This window comes from Pocillopora verrucosa, chromosome 7 (assembly GCF_036669915.1).
Source record: "Pocillopora verrucosa isolate sample1 chromosome 7, ASM3666991v2, whole genome shotgun sequence".
Lineage (NCBI taxonomy): Eukaryota > Metazoa > Cnidaria > Anthozoa > Scleractinia > Pocilloporidae > Pocillopora > Pocillopora verrucosa.
Window position 1 is genome coordinate 10211755 of NC_089318.1, and position 17254 is coordinate 10229008.

The 17254-nt window shown below is 37.4% G+C and overlaps 1 protein-coding gene across 3 annotated transcripts; it reads left to right on the forward strand.

The window, feature by feature from the left end:
• The first annotated feature begins 871 nt into the window (after positions 1–871).
• On the forward strand, positions 872–17045 carry LOC131770711 (ATP-binding cassette sub-family C member 4). Of its 3 annotated transcripts, XM_059086424.2 has the most exons (8): positions 872–1316; positions 1546–1756; positions 2678–3227; positions 3966–4348; positions 4849–6173; positions 7077–7647; positions 7769–7905; positions 14846–17045. In XM_059086424.2, exons 3-8 carry the CDS (start codon positions 2700–2702, stop codon positions 15751–15753), a joined length of 3852 nt encoding a protein of 1283 aa, XP_058942407.2. In that variant the 5' UTR covers positions 872–1316; positions 1546–1756; positions 2678–2699; the 3' UTR covers positions 15754–17045. The 3 variants fall into 3 exon arrangements, with proteins under 3 accessions (XP_058942407.2, XP_058942405.2, XP_058942408.2); XM_059086422.2 differs by lacking the exon at positions 1546–1756; XM_059086425.2 differs by lacking the exon at positions 1546–1756 and having other exon boundaries at positions 2780–3227.
• The last annotated feature ends 209 nt before the right edge of the window (positions 17046–17254 follow it).

Here is a 17254-nt window from a genome sequence, read left to right on the forward strand (position 1 = left end):
TTGTCGAGAATATAATAAATAAAAAATCGTGATGTTTTGAAAGTTCTCAAATTGCACTCGCCAACGGCTCGTGCAATTTTGAGAGCTTTCAAAACATCACTCGTGCCCATAAATCACGAAATGCACTCGCGTTCATACGATTTCCTATACTAATTGCAGTAGTACAATATATAAAGAACAGGATACGTGATGTGTTTTACAATGCTTAAAACGAGGGTTCAACGACCTTTCCGCGCGGGATATCCACAATAGAATTAAATCAGAATTTCTTTGTTAAAGTGAAAGCAAAATAGCCATAGATACACACGTTTCACTAACGAAAAAATTTACTCGCACCCTGAGTATTAACTATCAAGAAATCGGTAAAGAATATATACCCTATAATTTACGTTTTCAACCCAGTTGTTAACACTAAATTACCTGCCGTACCTACAATAGTTTTTCCTTTGAAAGCTTTTTTGTTATTTGTATTTATTTATATCTTTATTTTATCTTGTTTGCACGTTTTGCATGCCATTAAAAGTGATGTTATGCCTACGTGATTTTTTACGCGACCTTGTGGTAATAAAAACAAAGGCAAATAAATAGATTGAAATATCTTGATCTCCGCACAGTGTACCTACAATAGGTTTTCCTTTGAAAGCTTTTTGGTTATTTGTATCTATTTACATCTTTATTTTATCTTGTTTGCACTTATTGCATGCCATTAAAAGTGATGTTATGCTCATGTGATTTTTTACGCGACCTTGTGGTAAAAAATAAAATGGTTGAGTTGTGAAACGTTTTATACGACAAAAGCTTTTATGTGAAATCCTCACCCACGTCAAAACATTGTCGCGCTATGCAAATTACGTAGGGTGGTTCTTTCAATTAGAACCATCGAGACCTCGTTCCTGTTTGGAACTGATTTGACTTCGGAACAACGATCGTCAAAAACAAAAGAAGAGACATACGGCAAAAAGATCCAATCTTGGCCACTGGGAATACCTTACCCAACCTATGTACCAACTACAGCCGCGAACTTTTGCGTGATATGATATGCAAAGCGAGCCATAATTTGAATATAGTCTCACAACCGATTTACGGTGAACTGCGCGGGAACACATACATAAATAGTTGGCTTTATTATCAGCCCTTCTGCGGTTTCCTTCAGAATTTTCATGAAAAATTGTATTAACAGTGTAAAGAGTACAAATGTGAAAAGAATTCGTCGAAAACTAAGCTGGTTTTGATCGTGGCTGCAGCGGCGGGCTTCTCTGTTCAGGAATGAAGTTAAACAAACAGTGAAATGAAGCATTCGAGAATATAAAGTTGAGGTCAGTATATTTGCATTGTTCTTTACGCTTTTTAAGGTGAGAAGATTTCTATGACAGAAACGTATTTTTCTGCAGCGGCAGGCTTCTCTATTCACGAATGAAATTAAACAAACAATGAAATAAAGCACTCGAGAATATAATATCCAAATTGAGGTCAGTATATTTGCCTTGTTCTTAACGCTTTTTGAGTTGCCAGGATTTCTAAAACAGAAACGTTTTTTTTCTAAAGAAAGATGTTTTCTGTCTTGTCATGAGCGTGGGACAAAGAAAAAATTCTGAGTCCCCATGATGAAACGAACCTCAGACCCTCGGATTTCACACTCCGATGCTCTACCACTGAGCCACAGAGACTGCACGAAGTTTATATGATACACGCCCTGCATACTGCTAGGATCAGCAATGTCGATGCGTAATGTTTGTAGATAGAAAAAAGAGAGATGGTAAATTTTGAGCTTGGTAATGAAATTCATCCCATTCTTGAAAAAGGGCTGCTGATATACACAAGGGTGAAATACAACGCGATTAAGTCGTAAAATCCTATCTTGCATGGACGATGTGCCTCATTAGTTTTGGAGGATTCGATGAATCAAAGGGCCTTTGACGCAATAATCACGGACATAAGTTGATTAAATTAACAAATTTCACACCGGTGTTATGGCTTACATGAAAATAGTTTCATTAGTCTCGTGAGCTAGCACAGATAGTCAACTTGACAAAAGGGTAGAGACCTCCCATGGTAAAACAAGTCGCCTTTAAAGTGATAAAATGTCGTGTATCATGAAGATTAGTTTGAAAGAACCGAAATTTATAAATATTATAGAAAAATACAAGCAAAATCGATGTCTGAATTCCACGAAGGCGCCAAGTTATTCGGTTGCCATCTTTATGGGTGACAAAGGGCTAACGCTCGAAACATCAGCTTTGAAACTCTCGGTGGCCAATTGACATTAACAACTCAGTTCATAAAACCAAAATTAACTTGCTATATTCCCCCGCCGACGCAGCACCACAGTTTCTATAGAAACTTACCCCCTTTTGCCACTATAATAATTAGCTTGTTTGGATGATTCCCAAGGGATCATGTAGATCTGAATGCTGGCAACAGTAACACGTTATACCATTCGACATAGCGACACACGGATAATTCCAGTTTGAAAGTAGACGATCCCTGTCGCCATTTTACCAGCACTAAGTATATCATTCCCATATGTGAAAAAAATTTTTACCCTAAAAGATTATTTATGATCATCTAACGATGATTTGGGCCACCAATAAAAGGGTTTCCATTAGCTAGAAGGTGAAATAGTGCAGTCGTTTATCTTCATCGTATATTAGTTCAATGGATGTTTTTTCTTCGTCAGTTCGCAAATTTCAGACACAGACATGGCAAGGAATGAATACCAAAAAATTTCAAGCGCTGACCAAAGTCCGAAACAAGGCTTCTTCTCTTATCTTCTTTTTAGCTGGATGGACAGCACCTTTAAAACTGGCAGTAAACGGGCCTTACAGGAGAGTGACTTTGTACCTCTTTCCACTGAAAACACAACTCGTGCTGCGACCGAAAAACTTCAATCAAACTGGAACAAAGAGAAAACCAAGTGCAGAGAAAACGGAAAAAAACCAAGACTTTGGAAAAGCGTTCTGAAGATGCTCTCCGTCAAGGATATTATTATCTTTTCATTGTCGGGTGCTATGTACTCAGTGTCTAAGATTTCTCTTATTCTGCTGATAACATATCTTATTTCCGCACTCCTTTCATCTCAAGCACAGAACAATCTTGCTTATCTCTCGGCTCTGGCCATGTTCATTACCAGTTTGTTTCAAGCTATGGGACATCATCACGTTTGTTATAGAGGCGAGTTGACGGGAATCAGAGTGAGTTGCGCCCTAAAAGGTCTAATTTACCATAAGGTAAGTAAATGGATAGTCTCTGAGTATCCTTATAGAAACTACCGCTAAGTTGACGCAGCCGATTGAACGCCAAAGGGAATTGCTAGGGTTAAATTAAAACAACCGGGTGAGGGCAACTTAATCTTGGCTTTGCATCAACGTGCCTTGCCTTGCTTCACATTAACATACTAAAATAGTTCCTAAATTCACGAAAAAGCGGTCCAGTCTTCAAAAAAAAAGGCATGGTAGACTGCAGTGCTGTTTTTTAGCTTGTTGCAATTGAATTGAATGGATGGTTGGTGAGCCAATATTATGTATGTGGAAGGACATCAGCTGTAAAACCCGTCTCCACGGCGACACTCAACTATGTTAAATTTCATTCTGAAGCAAATTTGAGCGTTGATGTGAAAATCCATTTTACACAGAAAGATCAACAAAAACAACTGACAGATCGGAAAAATTTGAAGACAGACCGGAAACGTACCTTCTGATATATCACATGTCCTCAAACCAGTATTTCTCAGTGGTACTATCATTTCCTGTGTCTTTCGTCTCTCCTCTTGACGCTAGGAGGATAGGCTCCAAAATTATCGCCGACTTTAATCATACGGAAATTGAGGCTGGTTTGTCATAATATGTTTGCCCCATGGAGGGAGGAAATATTGCGCCCCTTTTCTTCCGTCCTGTACATGGTTTAATAGTGACGACAAAGACAAAGATATTTCGATAATAGGTTAACTCCCTAATATTTTTTCGTAGATGCTACTTCTGAGTAAACACGGTTTATTGAAGGCCACGACAGGTTACGTAATTGAGCTTTTATCCAATGACGTTCAGCGAATGGAAGGCGAAACTGTCAAATTTGTTTTTCTGACGGTTTCTTCAACTGTAGAGTTTTTGGCGTTGCCATTCTTACTCCAGCACCTTATTGGCTGGCAGGCACTTATGGGCTTCATTTCCCTTAGTCTTCTTATTGTATACTTTGCTGGGTTATCCTACATGAACGGTTTATTACGAGTGAAGACAGCAGAAATGTCGGGTCTACGCCTCTCTTTGATGAACCAAGTGATTTCTGGAATTCGCGCCATAAAAATGTATACATGCGAGAATGAATACAGAGCAAGGATAAAATATTCACGCAGGTAAGCAAAAGACGATCTTACCTCTCATATTTAAGTTTCCTTAGTACTTACGAGTCAGGCATAATGGGCGCAGTGACGAAATACCATATAGAAATGATGCTCATATAATTAATATCGATTGAAAATTTTTAGATTTGCAAACAAACAGAAACCAAGAAAGGTATGCATATTTAAGATATGGTGAGTTGGTCTTGAGGTAAAACCGAGCGTTGTGATCAGTTGGTTCTTATCTGGACAGGATTTTACCGTACAGACCGTTTCTTCAGAAACGGATAAGCCTTGTATTTTGGTTCAAAAGCAAGAAAATTCGAAATTAGCAAATTCAATCTGAGAGCCGTATAATATAAAACTTATTATTAAATTTCAATATCTAATCATGCTTTGTTTTATTTCGAGAGCTGGTTAAGGGAACGAGGACTCCGAGTCCGATATTAGTGTGAACACCATTACGTGCATTTCATCGAATTAAAAGCCATTTATTGTCTGATTTGGTTTTTTAGGAATGAAATTAAAATCCTCAATAAGAAAAATGCGGTTTTGACAGCTCTTGTCGCTTTGGAAGGCTCTTCAGGACCTATAGCACTCTTGGTGTCTGTCCTGACTTTTTTATTAACAGGAAATACCCTAACACCTGTGAATGTCACCATGCTACTCGCTTTCATTGGTGCTCAAAGACTAAATCCTTGCTGTTTCTTGGCCTATGGTTGGCTGCAAATATACGAAGCTTATGTATCGCTTCTTAGAATAGAAGATTTCCTCCTCTTAAAAGATTTGCCTGCAGTCTCATGTGATCACACGTCTGACAAAAGTAAATCTGATTTGAAAGAGTTAAAAAGCGGATTGACGGATCACGAGGAAAGAGTCGAAGTCAATCACTTTGACGATGCAACGGATGAGCGGGGCATGGCAATAGATTTGTGTGTGTCGAATTTGACATGCATGCAAGTCGGTCGAGAAGAGGAATACATCTTAGAAAATATCGACCTTGGAACAGAATCAAAAAGCTTGACGGTTATTACTGGACCAGTGGGAAGTGGGAAATCTACTCTTCTCTCAGCCATCGCCGGAGAGGTACCAAAAAAAAAGGGAACACTGACTCGCCCAGAAAAACTTGCTTACGTTCCACAGATTGCATGGGTCTTCTCCGGTACAATTCGGGAAAACATCTTGTTTGGTCTGCCATACGATGAGCAGATGTATAAGAGAGTGCTCCGAGCGTGTGCACTTGATAAGGACATGCAGGAAATGCCCGATGGAGACTTAACTGTTGTTGGAGAACGCGGTGAAGTTCTTAGCGGCGGTCAGCAGGCAAGAGTAAGTTTAGCTCGCGCAGTGTACGCTGATGCAGATCTTTATTTGTTGGACGACCCTTTCAGTGCTTTGGACTTTAAAGTTGGTCAACACATCTTTGAAAACTGTATTCAAGACTTCCTGGGCGACAAAACCAGGGTATTAATCTCTCATCAAGAGCAGCACATGAAAGAGGCGACTGAAGTGGTAGTCTTATACAAAGGCCGTGTTTTAGGAAGGGGAACTTTTACGGATCTTCAAGGGGAAGGTTTTCTTAGTACGACTGTTAATCCACTGCATCAGAAAGCTCCAAAAGATTCGACATTCGACAAGAAATATAATGAACAAGAAGAGAAGTTCATCGATATTAGCGACGAAAAAGATCCACCATCCACTGGAGAGAAGGGCCTGACAATATCGGATGAGGATCGTACTATCGGAAGGGTGTCACCGAAGCTTTACTGGGACTACTTCAGAAGTGGAACTCACTCTATGGGAATCCTTTCCATGATGTTTTTGTTCCCCATTGCGCAAGGTAAGCCTTTCTTATCTGATCTGATGGCTGACTGTGTTTCATGGAAAATGCAAAAGAACTCAACTTTAGACAAGAGACCTGCTATAACCTAATTGCTGTTTATTATCTTGCGGCGTTCGGAATCGAGATCATCTAGAAGTAGAATGTTTTTACATGTGAAGAGATTTCGTCATGTTGGTCGATGATTTCACATGTGAAGAGATTTCGTCATGTCGGTCGATAAACAATATTTTTCTTTAATAACTTATCATTATCTTCATCAATTATTATTTTCTGTTTTGTGTACGGAACGATGTAAATGTGTAAGTTTTCATGCCTTGCTGTCAATGATAGTACTTTACTCTAAAAGGCTATCCATGTAGTTTTGGAAGCGATAGTAGATTCTTTCGTGATATCAACAGCTGAATACAATTAATAAAAATTGAACCACGATCTCAATCAGTCCTACATAAAGATCCCTTATACATGAAGATTTGAATTTTTATAGCTTTTTTCTGGCTGAGGTAGTAGAATATGAGGGTGCACTTTGTTCTTCACGTCAAGGACAACAGAAGAGCGTGAAATCATTCATTTTAGTGGCAAATTTCTGAAACCGTGAACCTAGGTTGACAGTAGATCGAGAGAAAATGAGTTACCCTTTCTTAACTCGTAAATCGATAAGAGTTTTTGTTTTGAACTGATGTGCCAATGTATTTCAAGTTGGAGGTGAATGTTCAACCCTAGGTCGCTGTCGATGGCCGGGGCTGTGAAAGTTGTTGTCGTAAGTGAAAACTAATACACTCTACTTGCAGACGTGGAATTTAGAAAGACTATCCATCCAGTTATTGCTAAGTTCTACTTACATATAGTCACCCCTGTAGCATTAGACCTTGTGGAAACTTAATTGGTTTGTTTTAATTTCAGCAATAATTGTCGCTCCCAATGTTTGGCTCTCGCTTATGACGAAGAAGCTTCCAGAAGATCAGAGAAACAAGATAAACATTATCATCTACACTTGTCTTGTCAGTGGGTGCGTTGTGCTTGCCTTCGTTCGAGCATATGCTTTCCTATGGATTTCTCTGAAATGTTCTGAAAGTCTCCATGACTTGATGGTAGAAGCTCTTCTGCGATCACCAGTGTTGTTTTTTGATTCAAATCCAGTAGGAAGAATACTCAATCGGTTCTCGAAAGACATTGGCTGCATGGACGAGCTTTTGCCCAAAGAGTTTCTGTTGTCAATTCAGTTTTCATTATTGGCTATTTGTACGATACTTATACCAACTGTTGCAAATCCTTGGCTCCTGTTCGTCATTATTCCGTTGATGACTTTTGTGGCGTTCGTCTCCAAGTATTACTCGAAAACGTCCCGAGAGTTAAAAAGGTTGGAATCAATCAGCCGCAGCCCTGTTTTCTCCCACATATCGGAGACTTTGAATGGATTGGATACAATTCGGACAAGAAATAGGCAGAGAGACTTCGTCCATGAGTTATACAGGTACGTTAGCGGTTCTTTTTGTAGAAGTGACGCCTTGTTAAAAAAAGGAATTTCTGCTTTGCACCTTCAAACAAACAAGTTGCGGAAACACGCGGAACAATTACCAATTTCTTTTTCCTAGATACCAAGATACCCATAATCAGATATCTATCATGGTGATGGCCAGTGCCAGATGGCTCGGAGTGCGCCTGGACGTTGTTGCTTCCCTGATAGTTGGTTCAGTTGCTGCAGCAACAGCGTTTGTGGCCCAAGATGCCGGTAAGTATTAAAGGAGGGAATGTTTTCGGTTCACTTTCAACAAACATAAAAAGTCATTAACTTTAAGTTAGAGAAATATCTGATTTCTTAATGAGAAGTTGACTTTTAGCATCATCATTGTCAGCATTCATTATCGTCGTCATTGCCGTTGCAGTCACCGTTGTTGTTGTCTTCGTCGTCCTTGTTATCATTAGTTTAGGAAGTTTAAGAAACTATGACGAAAAGAACGGCGTTAAGACCAGTAAGCGCAGAGAACGAGAGACGGAAACAAGGACGTTTTGGGCGGCAAAAGGAAACTAAAGCGATGCTGTTATTTAAAGACGACGGCGTTTGAAATTTCGGTTAACTTCGCGTCGTATAGAGATATAACATCCTTCGGGCGCATTGAAAACTTTGCTTTTCTTAGTTATTTCATTTTTAAGTATTTCTTCTAAAAAATCAAGCTGTGAAATCTTAACATCGATACCACTGTCTCTTTCTTCTTACAGTCGAACCTGTATTAAGCGGCACCGTAATTAGCGGGCACTATGTATTAAGCGGTCAGTTGTCTAACTTCCGAAATTGTTACCCCTCATTTACACAGTTTTTTAAAACGGAACCACTCAAGAAAAACTGACAATAATCCTTATCGTAATATTTATCGATATTTATCTCCCGTAATTAATGTTAATTGTTTTATTGAGCGAATTTTTGTATATTAAGCGGTCAATTATGGCCCATGATGACCTTTTCTATCGATTCTTTATAATACTCTATTCTGCTGTATAAAGCGGTCAACCTGCACTAAGCTGTTACCAAGCCATTTCTCGTGGGTGACCGCTTAATACAGGTTTGACTGTTTTTCGATTTTAATCCTGAATTTGTTTTGTTAAAAGAATGTATCGGTCGTGGACTGACTTTCCTGTGACTAGGAACTTTCTCGGTGGTATGGCATTAACATTATTTGCCAGTGCTTCTCGTTCTAGATCTGATTCTAGATTTGTAACGTTCAATTGCAAGAACATCTAGGACGTAATTCAGTATATCAAGGTCAGTGTTCCATTGTTCCGAATTTTTTTAATCTCGGTACCTATATTAACTGATGCAACTTGAACGTCGTTATAACATTTAAAATACCAAACTTTAGGTAAATTGTGTGACAACGAGGTAAATTATGTGTTGTACGTTATTCTGCACCATTTTTGCCAGATTTTCAAGGTGGATAAACAAGTAAACAAACTATAATACATAGATTTAGCCAAGCCTAAAAGCGGAGGTTGAAAAGTTCTAGATGGTATTTCTTCAAGTTTGCCATTAATTGAATTTACTGAAAGGTGGAGTTGTTGCAACATGTTAACATGAAATGCAACAATAAATTTTATTGATATGTAAAAGGTATTCATTTGACTATAGTTTACACGTTGGTTAGTGAGGTAAAATTGAGTCAAACATTCATACGACGACAGGTTCAAGAAATTTTCATAGTAACTTTTTAAGGTTAGTCTTAACAATCACCTTCATGAGCAAATTAGACCAGGTTTGTACTGATGATGCCCAAAAGAACTATCTGTGGTAAGAGGGCAGGCTCTTTTTCATTTTAAGAAATACTGAGGTTATCATCTCCCCACAAGTTCAGTGCAAAGTGAGAGTGAATAAGACTGATATTGACTATGTTGGAAAAATATTCAGAGGAGGATAAAAAGTAAGATATGGTCTGCACAACTCTCTTATTTTAACTTTTTAACCTTAAAAGCCAAGGCATTTATATTCTTGCGTTGTGCCCTATGTGGACGCCAATTTATTCAACTTTCATGCTTCAAAATACAAAAAAAGGTTCTCTTCATCTATGAGCCCTAAACATTATAGGGGAGGAAGCAGGTCATAGTAAAAACCTAAATTAAAATAGGAGGGCCCCCATTAATTTCAGTCCTAATTTAAGGAGGATCCTTGCTTTTCCAGATTTCCATCCTTTAAAACTCGCATATCTTGTGACCAATTCCTTAGATCAATGTTTAGTTTGGGCATAAGTATCGGTAAGAAACACTATGCATTAATGAATGCTTGAGCAAGAGTGTTTAATGCCATCTAAATAATAATATTACATGTTACAATGTAGTAACTTACACAGCAAATTTATATGATCACACAATTCCAAACGAAAGAAGTCAGGTTCTTGACTGACATGCCTTTAAGGGCCCAAGGTGGGAATAGATATGGTAAACAGTTACAATTAATACAAAGTTGAAAGTTTGAAAGCTAAAAGATATACATTACAATTATCAGACCCTATGCATCCTGGCAAAAAAAAGGGTCAACTGCCACCATAACTTCTCCCAAACATCTATGCTTACAGGAAATCATTAATTTTTTTCACTAGGTGGTACTGTACTTATAATACTTCTATCAACACAAATGTGCTTTTTTAAAGTTATCTCATACCATATGACTGTACAGGTCATGTGGAAGGTTCCTGCATGGGGAATGACATTTCAATTACCTCAGCAAACTTTAATTATCAGAATTGTAAGTCAAGCTGTATTTACCAAGTGCTCAAGTTTCCAAATCAGTCACCTAATTGTTACTTTGGAGTTCACTCCTTTTAGAGGCTCTCTTCAGCTTGATCATCCTGTTACACGCGAAAACATCAAATATTACTAACATATTAAAATAATTGTTTAGTCACGGTACTTTTCAGCGCTATTTTTCATGCTTTCTACTCGATTCGTTCGAACTTCAGGAAATGGTTTGTCTCACAAAACATGGAGCCACTTTCTCTTCGCTCAACATCTCGAGGCACACTTACTGCTCGGGTTATGATGAACATCCTTGCGATGCGATAATTTTTTCCTAATGCTGGAAACTGAAGAATCAATCTCTGAAATTGCTGGTCATCACATTTTGCAAGAAGCGTCCGAGCTGTGATCGTGTAATTAAACGGGGTTCTGGCAATTAGAGCTCACAAGCACGCTGGTATGCATATGGTTAACGTAAATAATTTTTGTTTACAGTTTTCAAATTCAAGAGCCGTTTTTGAGAGTCTGTTTCTGTAACCTTCCTGAATGTTTTCTGTTAAATTCATTGAGGTACAATTTCGGAATTTCATAATTGATTATAAACAATAAATTCGTATTAGCACCATAATTTAGGGAAGTTTTCATGACACATTATTGCTTTACAATTTGTGAACCATTTCTGAAACCTGCTTGGACATTTTCTTTTGAATCAATTGAATCACACTCTCGAAATTTCATCAATAATTAAGAACGATAAATCCGTATATGTAGCAACTATGTGGCAGACAGTAAGGAGAATTGTTAATAAGGTCTGGGAAGTTAAAGGGTGATTTGTGCTCCTGAAATGGTGAATGGTATTGAAGAAAAAGTAAAACAAGTTCTTGAAACATTCAATGTTAAATAAAACTTTGTCATGAATGTTAACCCTTAAACTCCCATGAGTGACCAAGACATAATTTTCCCCACAATGTCAATACAATATCAACCAGATAGGCAATAAGAATAAGGACAAATATCAATTTGGGGATAATTAGTTGATCCAATACTTAATTCTCTGAACTAACATTGTAAGAATTGTATGGTTGATAAAGGGTTATTAATTGGGATGGGAACCAAAACATCTGTTAAGCTATAATTATAACAAATAACTTTCCATGTAAACAAACCACAATGAAGCATGATATGAATCAATTTAATCTCATCCAGTTTGAATATAGAATCCCAATCTAATTAACTTACAAAAGGAATAGGAAAAAGCTCAATGTGTTTTTCCTGCTTCTGTTATTCTAAATATCACAAATCAATCATACCACCACTTCAGTGTGATTTATTTTTGATGATGTCAACTGTTTCTTATGGACATCTATTCTTAGTATCTATCTTTTTATCAGCTGACATCTGAGAAGAATCAAGTCAACACTGGTAATTTGACACATTTCAGGCAAACCCTATAATTGGTTGAATTTTATTTGATTAAAAACATGAAGGGCAATTGGGGAAATTAGCTAACACAATCCAAGTTTCTCTTTTTTAAGTATTCTGTGATGTTTCTTCTATCAAATGGTAAAGTTTACAGTTTCCCTCATTTTACTGTCTTCTGTTCATTTGTTTGTTCCTAACAACCTCAATTATTATTGCCAACAAATACGAGGGCTAATAAAACGTGTACAGCTGTTAACACTTGAATCCCTGAGAGAGACTAGCACCTAATTTCTCCATGAACATAAAACATAAGCTACCAGCAACAGGTTTTTCCATTGTTTCATAACATCAGATTCTCGTCACATTTTTTTGTTACATTTGAAAACATAAGAAAATTTTAATCATTATAATATAATGAAATCCCTCTTTTTAACCCTTTTAGTCCCATTAGTGACCGAGACAGCATTTCTCCTTACATTATCAGTATGATATCAAGCAGACAAGAAATAAGAATAAAAACAAAATAAAAATTAAGGGATTTTTGGTTGATCTAATTCCAAATTCTTCAACCTAACATCACAAATTGTATGGCAGTCAGTGAGGAGAATTACTCATGAAATCTTGAGAGTTAAAGGTTAAGAGACATATGGTAATCATTTGTACCCGAAAGAGAGTGAATAAATGTAACATACTCCAGGAAAGTGTTCTTTAATACAATGAAGTTTCAAACTCTTTGAAATTAAGTTGACTTCGTGATTCAGATTTTGGTTAAAAACATGTAATATCTCTTTACATGGATGAAAAGAGAATGCCATTTATGAATTTTAAAATAGTAAATGTCAAAAACTTAAAGATAGAATTGAAAAAAAAACTGCTAAAATATGGTATATCTATTCACTGATAATTAAATCATTAGCTGGCACAAGGAGATATAAAAGAGGCTTTGTGAAAAAACTAGGGCAATAAAATTAAAGATTCAGGAGAAGCATATGACATCAAGTAGTTTACTGATGTTTTCACCTGAATTCAATCTGGAAAGAGAGCTCTGCAACACTTCTGTTTTATCTTCTCACACTTCAATTAAAACATGAAATTTAATTATTTGCTGGTATGTTAGGGAGGAAATTGAATAGATATATGTTACATAAAAAGGTAACTCTTACAACAAAAATAAAGCAGAAACATTTTACCGACATGTTTATGCTTCTGAATACAGCTACAATAAGTATTTTTAAGCAACCACCTACATATGTAAACCGGGTACAATAAACGGTCCTAAAAGCAATTTTATTCTAACCTTCCTCCTTGAAGGGTGCCTTGTGAATTAAGTATATCAAGTTCAGTACCTCCAGAGTCATAAGTCGGACTTTTGAGGCTACAAATAATCAACGAGTTATCGCAGGCCAATCTATTCAAAGTCAATTAAGTATAGTTTCCTAAAATCATACGGAAAGTTTAAGATGTGCTTCACTTGTGCTACATATACCCTATACCCTAGAAAGAATTAGATACTTGCGCTCGCCGTTTGCTATCATTGAAAACTTCTTAGGTAAAACAAATTAAAATCCGTAAGATAACTTCTTTCCCCTTAACACAACGAGCATCTCTCTTCCAGTAGTCGTTCTTCCAGTCTCTAGTGATTGCTTAAGCTTTGCAGGTATTGCTGTCGATTTTCCAACTGCCGTCTTTATTATGAAGATAATGAAGATGAGAATGGTTGTATAATTATTAGTATTTCATAGAAGGGACAGTTTTATTCTCCTGTGGGAAAATACAGAATCACATATACATATGTTATTCGCCATTCGGGAGGTCCGTATTAGGAAAGAAGGTTCTCAACACAGAAGGCAAATGTTTTCCTAATACGCACCGACCTGAACTGGTCACAATCTGGTACTGGTTTGGCAAACAAACTCAAGTTCAATGACTGTCTTGACAATTTTTTCTTCAAAAACATTAAATGATCCAACGGAAAGCATTATTCACTTACATCGACGATTAGTGTACAAAGAATACCTATGCTCAATCAGTAAATGGCGATGAAAGTAATTATAAGTAATTCAGATGCATGTTTTAAAGTTGTGGGAGTTTGTTTGTTTGTTTGTTTGTTTCCTGCAATGGCGTGTATAAATTGTCTTTTTCCACCAAAAAACTGAAGGCAAATGAGAAACCTTTGCTAGACCCAAGAGGAATTTAATGCAGCTCAATGCAATTTACTGAACAAATGGCCAAATTGAACAGACTTACAAAGACTTACCAAATCGTATTTGTAGTAAGATTGAAAATTCACTCACCGTTTTACAACGAAAAAATTGTTTGAGAGAATTCAGAAAGGAATGAAAGTTTCGTCGATTACTGATTCAATTGTAAAAAGGTATCTCGCAGTTTAACTTTCCGAGTTACTTTTTGTCAAAGATTAAAGTTCATTAAAAGCTGTTTTTTAGGCCGCGTGTCCATTTAATGACACATTTGCTACCGCAAATTAATTTCGAAAACAATTTTTTGCCTGCAACCAAAGGTGATTTGAGAGGTACAAAAGAGAGGATTAATAAGTTATTAATCGGCTTGATTTGCTTAACAATACTTTGCTTGAAAATATTGCGCAGCCGGCAAAACAAAATATATTTATAAAAAAACGGCCAAGAAGCTAGGAATTTTCTCAGCGACTCACGAAAGCGTTACTGTGCCTCTGGGCAGAGATAGGAAATCCGGACCGCACCAGGAACCCATCAGATTGCAGGATACGTTACCGTGCCCTAAGAGAGAAAATTCAAGGGTTTACAACACGGGGCGTAATATTTTTACCAAAAGGAAGTGGCGCCCCCCCCCCCCCCACCCCCCACGATCCTAATCCCCAATTTTACTTTTTACTTTTTACTCCCATATTATCCGTGTATGGAAGGTTTGTAGAAAATATAAACTTTCAAAACTACATAGTAATTCCGTTCCTAATAAAAATTGTACTCTGTGACACGGTTCATTATAAGCAGTCAATGTTTACATTTTCAATTTTCCTCCATTTTTAGCAATTGCCTCTCTTGCACTTGTTTACGTCGTCCAAATCACAGACACAACTCAAACGTCAGTGAGAAGAAGCGTGAATGTTGATAATCTCATGACGTCAGTGGAACGAGTTATGACGTACACTAAGCTTGACTCTGAGCCTGGATACAAAGTAGAAAAACGTCCCCCAGAACACTGGCCACGCGAAGGGAAAATCACCTTTAAAGATGTATCACTGACATATTACCCGGGAGGACCTCAAGTACTAAAGAAAATTAACCTTGAAATCAAAGGCGGAACGAAGATCGGTATTGCAGGCCGTACAGGTGCAGGAAAGACTTCTGTTTTGGCAGCTCTACTGCGCATGCCAGATGCTGATGGACAGATAATGGTTGACGATATTCCCATAATGGATATTAACATTCAAGAAGCTCGACGATGCATATCGGTTCTTGGACAAAGTCCAGTCCTATTCAGTGGAACGCTGAGAAAAAATCTCGATCTTTTGGAGCAGTTTCAAGACAAGGATTTATGGCAAGCGTTGAGAGACACTCAACTGAAAGACGTAGTTGAGAGCCTGGAGGGACAGTTGGATTACAAGCTTTCCGAACATGGCGCAGATATCAGCGTAGGAGAAAGGCAGTTGATTTGTTTGGCTCGTGTCTTGTTACACCGAAGCAAGATCATCATCTTGGATGAACCCACTGCACACGTAGATCCAGAAACAGAGCACAAAATGTGGAGGGTGGTACGCGAGAAACTGAAGGACTGTACCGTAATTACCATAGCTCACCGCCTGAGCTCAATTAAAGATTGTGATATGATTTTGGTTTTAGAAAATGGAGAAATACGCGAATTTGGCAAGTTTGATTTATTAGTGAGAAGAGAGGGAGGTATATTGAGTGAAATGGCTCGTGTTTCAGGTATCTAAAATGTGCATGGAAGAAAGTCACCGAAAACCTTGCCTTATCTTATTGTTCTTGGTAAAAGATAGCAACAAAATTAACCAAATGTGACAGAAAGTTCATCCCGCTCCCTTTTGAGCTGAGGTTTTTCAAATTGGCTTTGCAATGTGTTTTATTCTACATTTTTCGACATTTTAGCTCTTTTTCCGTTTTAGAATGATTTAGGTAACAAAAGCTTCTAATGAATTATTGTCTTGACGTCATGGCTCTCCTTGGGAGCACAGTAACGCAGAAGGAGCACCAAAAAACCTTAAAGAAAACACAATCGAATGGGCAAAGAAATCGGTAATCTTCTGTTATTTTGTACCTAAATGGTTGTATGGTTTTTAGAGATTTAAATAAGTAGATGTACTTGTCTGCTTGATTTTTAAACTAACAGGGATAAAAAATCTTGGCATCGTCTGCGTCATTTTGAGGATTTTGTTAGCTTCAGAAAGCTTTGAGCTGAGTACACCATCATGCACCTGTAGCGGTGAAAAAGTACATTATTTCAGTTCCTCTTTAAGCACAAAACAAGAAGGAATTCAATTCTAATTATCAGCTCCCTTGTTAAAGCGTGATCGTGGCCCTCAACTTTTGACCGTTTTATTGAAATTATGAAGGCGTAATAGTAACTTACCTGAGCTTGTGGGAACAGTTGCATGAGCATCCTAATAATATCTGCTCACACATCAGCGCTTTCTCCGCGAACATTCTTCATTTCTTGGAATGGATGAAAGCATATTCTGCTTTATCCCCTTCTTGCCCGTGTTTGGTTTTTTCTGATACATTTGCTTGGAATTTTTTTTCTTTCGTAAGTTACCCTTTCCTGGTCTGCTTACTATCAATCAGTATCATTGATATATTCACTGAGCTGGCCAAATAGATTTGAGGCCATGTCTAACTTAAAAGCAAAGGAAGGAAGGAGCCTTATTCCTTATTCTAGACAAAAATTGCGTTGAACGGAGAGAAAGCGCTGTACCCATGCCTATCAGTGTGTTACAAATAACTTCCGAAAATTACGAAAGGTGAACGCTCAAAAAGTCTGCTTTAAAACTCTTCGAAGGACAACATCAGTTCCTTTAGTTTGACCATGAAAAAACATTTCCTAGCATAGTATTGTGAATAGAAAAATATAAGTATGTGGTTTGAATTAATTTTGTATATATACAATTTTAGCTGTAGATGATAGATGTTTGGCAATTGATATTCATACTTTGTACTATTCTTAATTATTTCATGATTACTCGGTAGATATGTAGCATAAAGGGCTTCTGGTTTATCAGTCATACTGACATGTGTTACCCTCTCTAAATAAAGTTTTTACTTACTTATTTACTCACTTATTTACTTACTTACCCAACGGTGGCCAATTTACGTTATCAACTCTGTTGTGAATACCAGATTACGTACTAACTTTCTATGAGTTGGCGTCGTATTACGGAAAAAAATCGAGACGGTTGTTGACAGAATCTTTGATCGGGAATC

What these genes read in the sequence shown, in the direction of transcription:
- LOC131770711 (XM_059086424.2), top strand. Translation starts at nt 2,700, where the DNA reads ATGGCAAGGAATGAATACCAAAAAATTTCAAGCGCTGACCAAAGTCCG. An exon ending in AGGATAAAATATTCACGCAG is followed by an intron (nt 4,349 to 4,848) that starts GTAAGCAAAAGA and finishes TTGGTTTTTTAG; the next exon opens with GAATGAAATTAAAATCCTCA. An exon ending in TTCGTCCATGAGTTATACAG is followed by an intron (nt 7,648 to 7,768) that starts GTACGTTAGCGG and finishes TCTTTTTCCTAG; the next exon opens with ATACCAAGATACCCATAATC.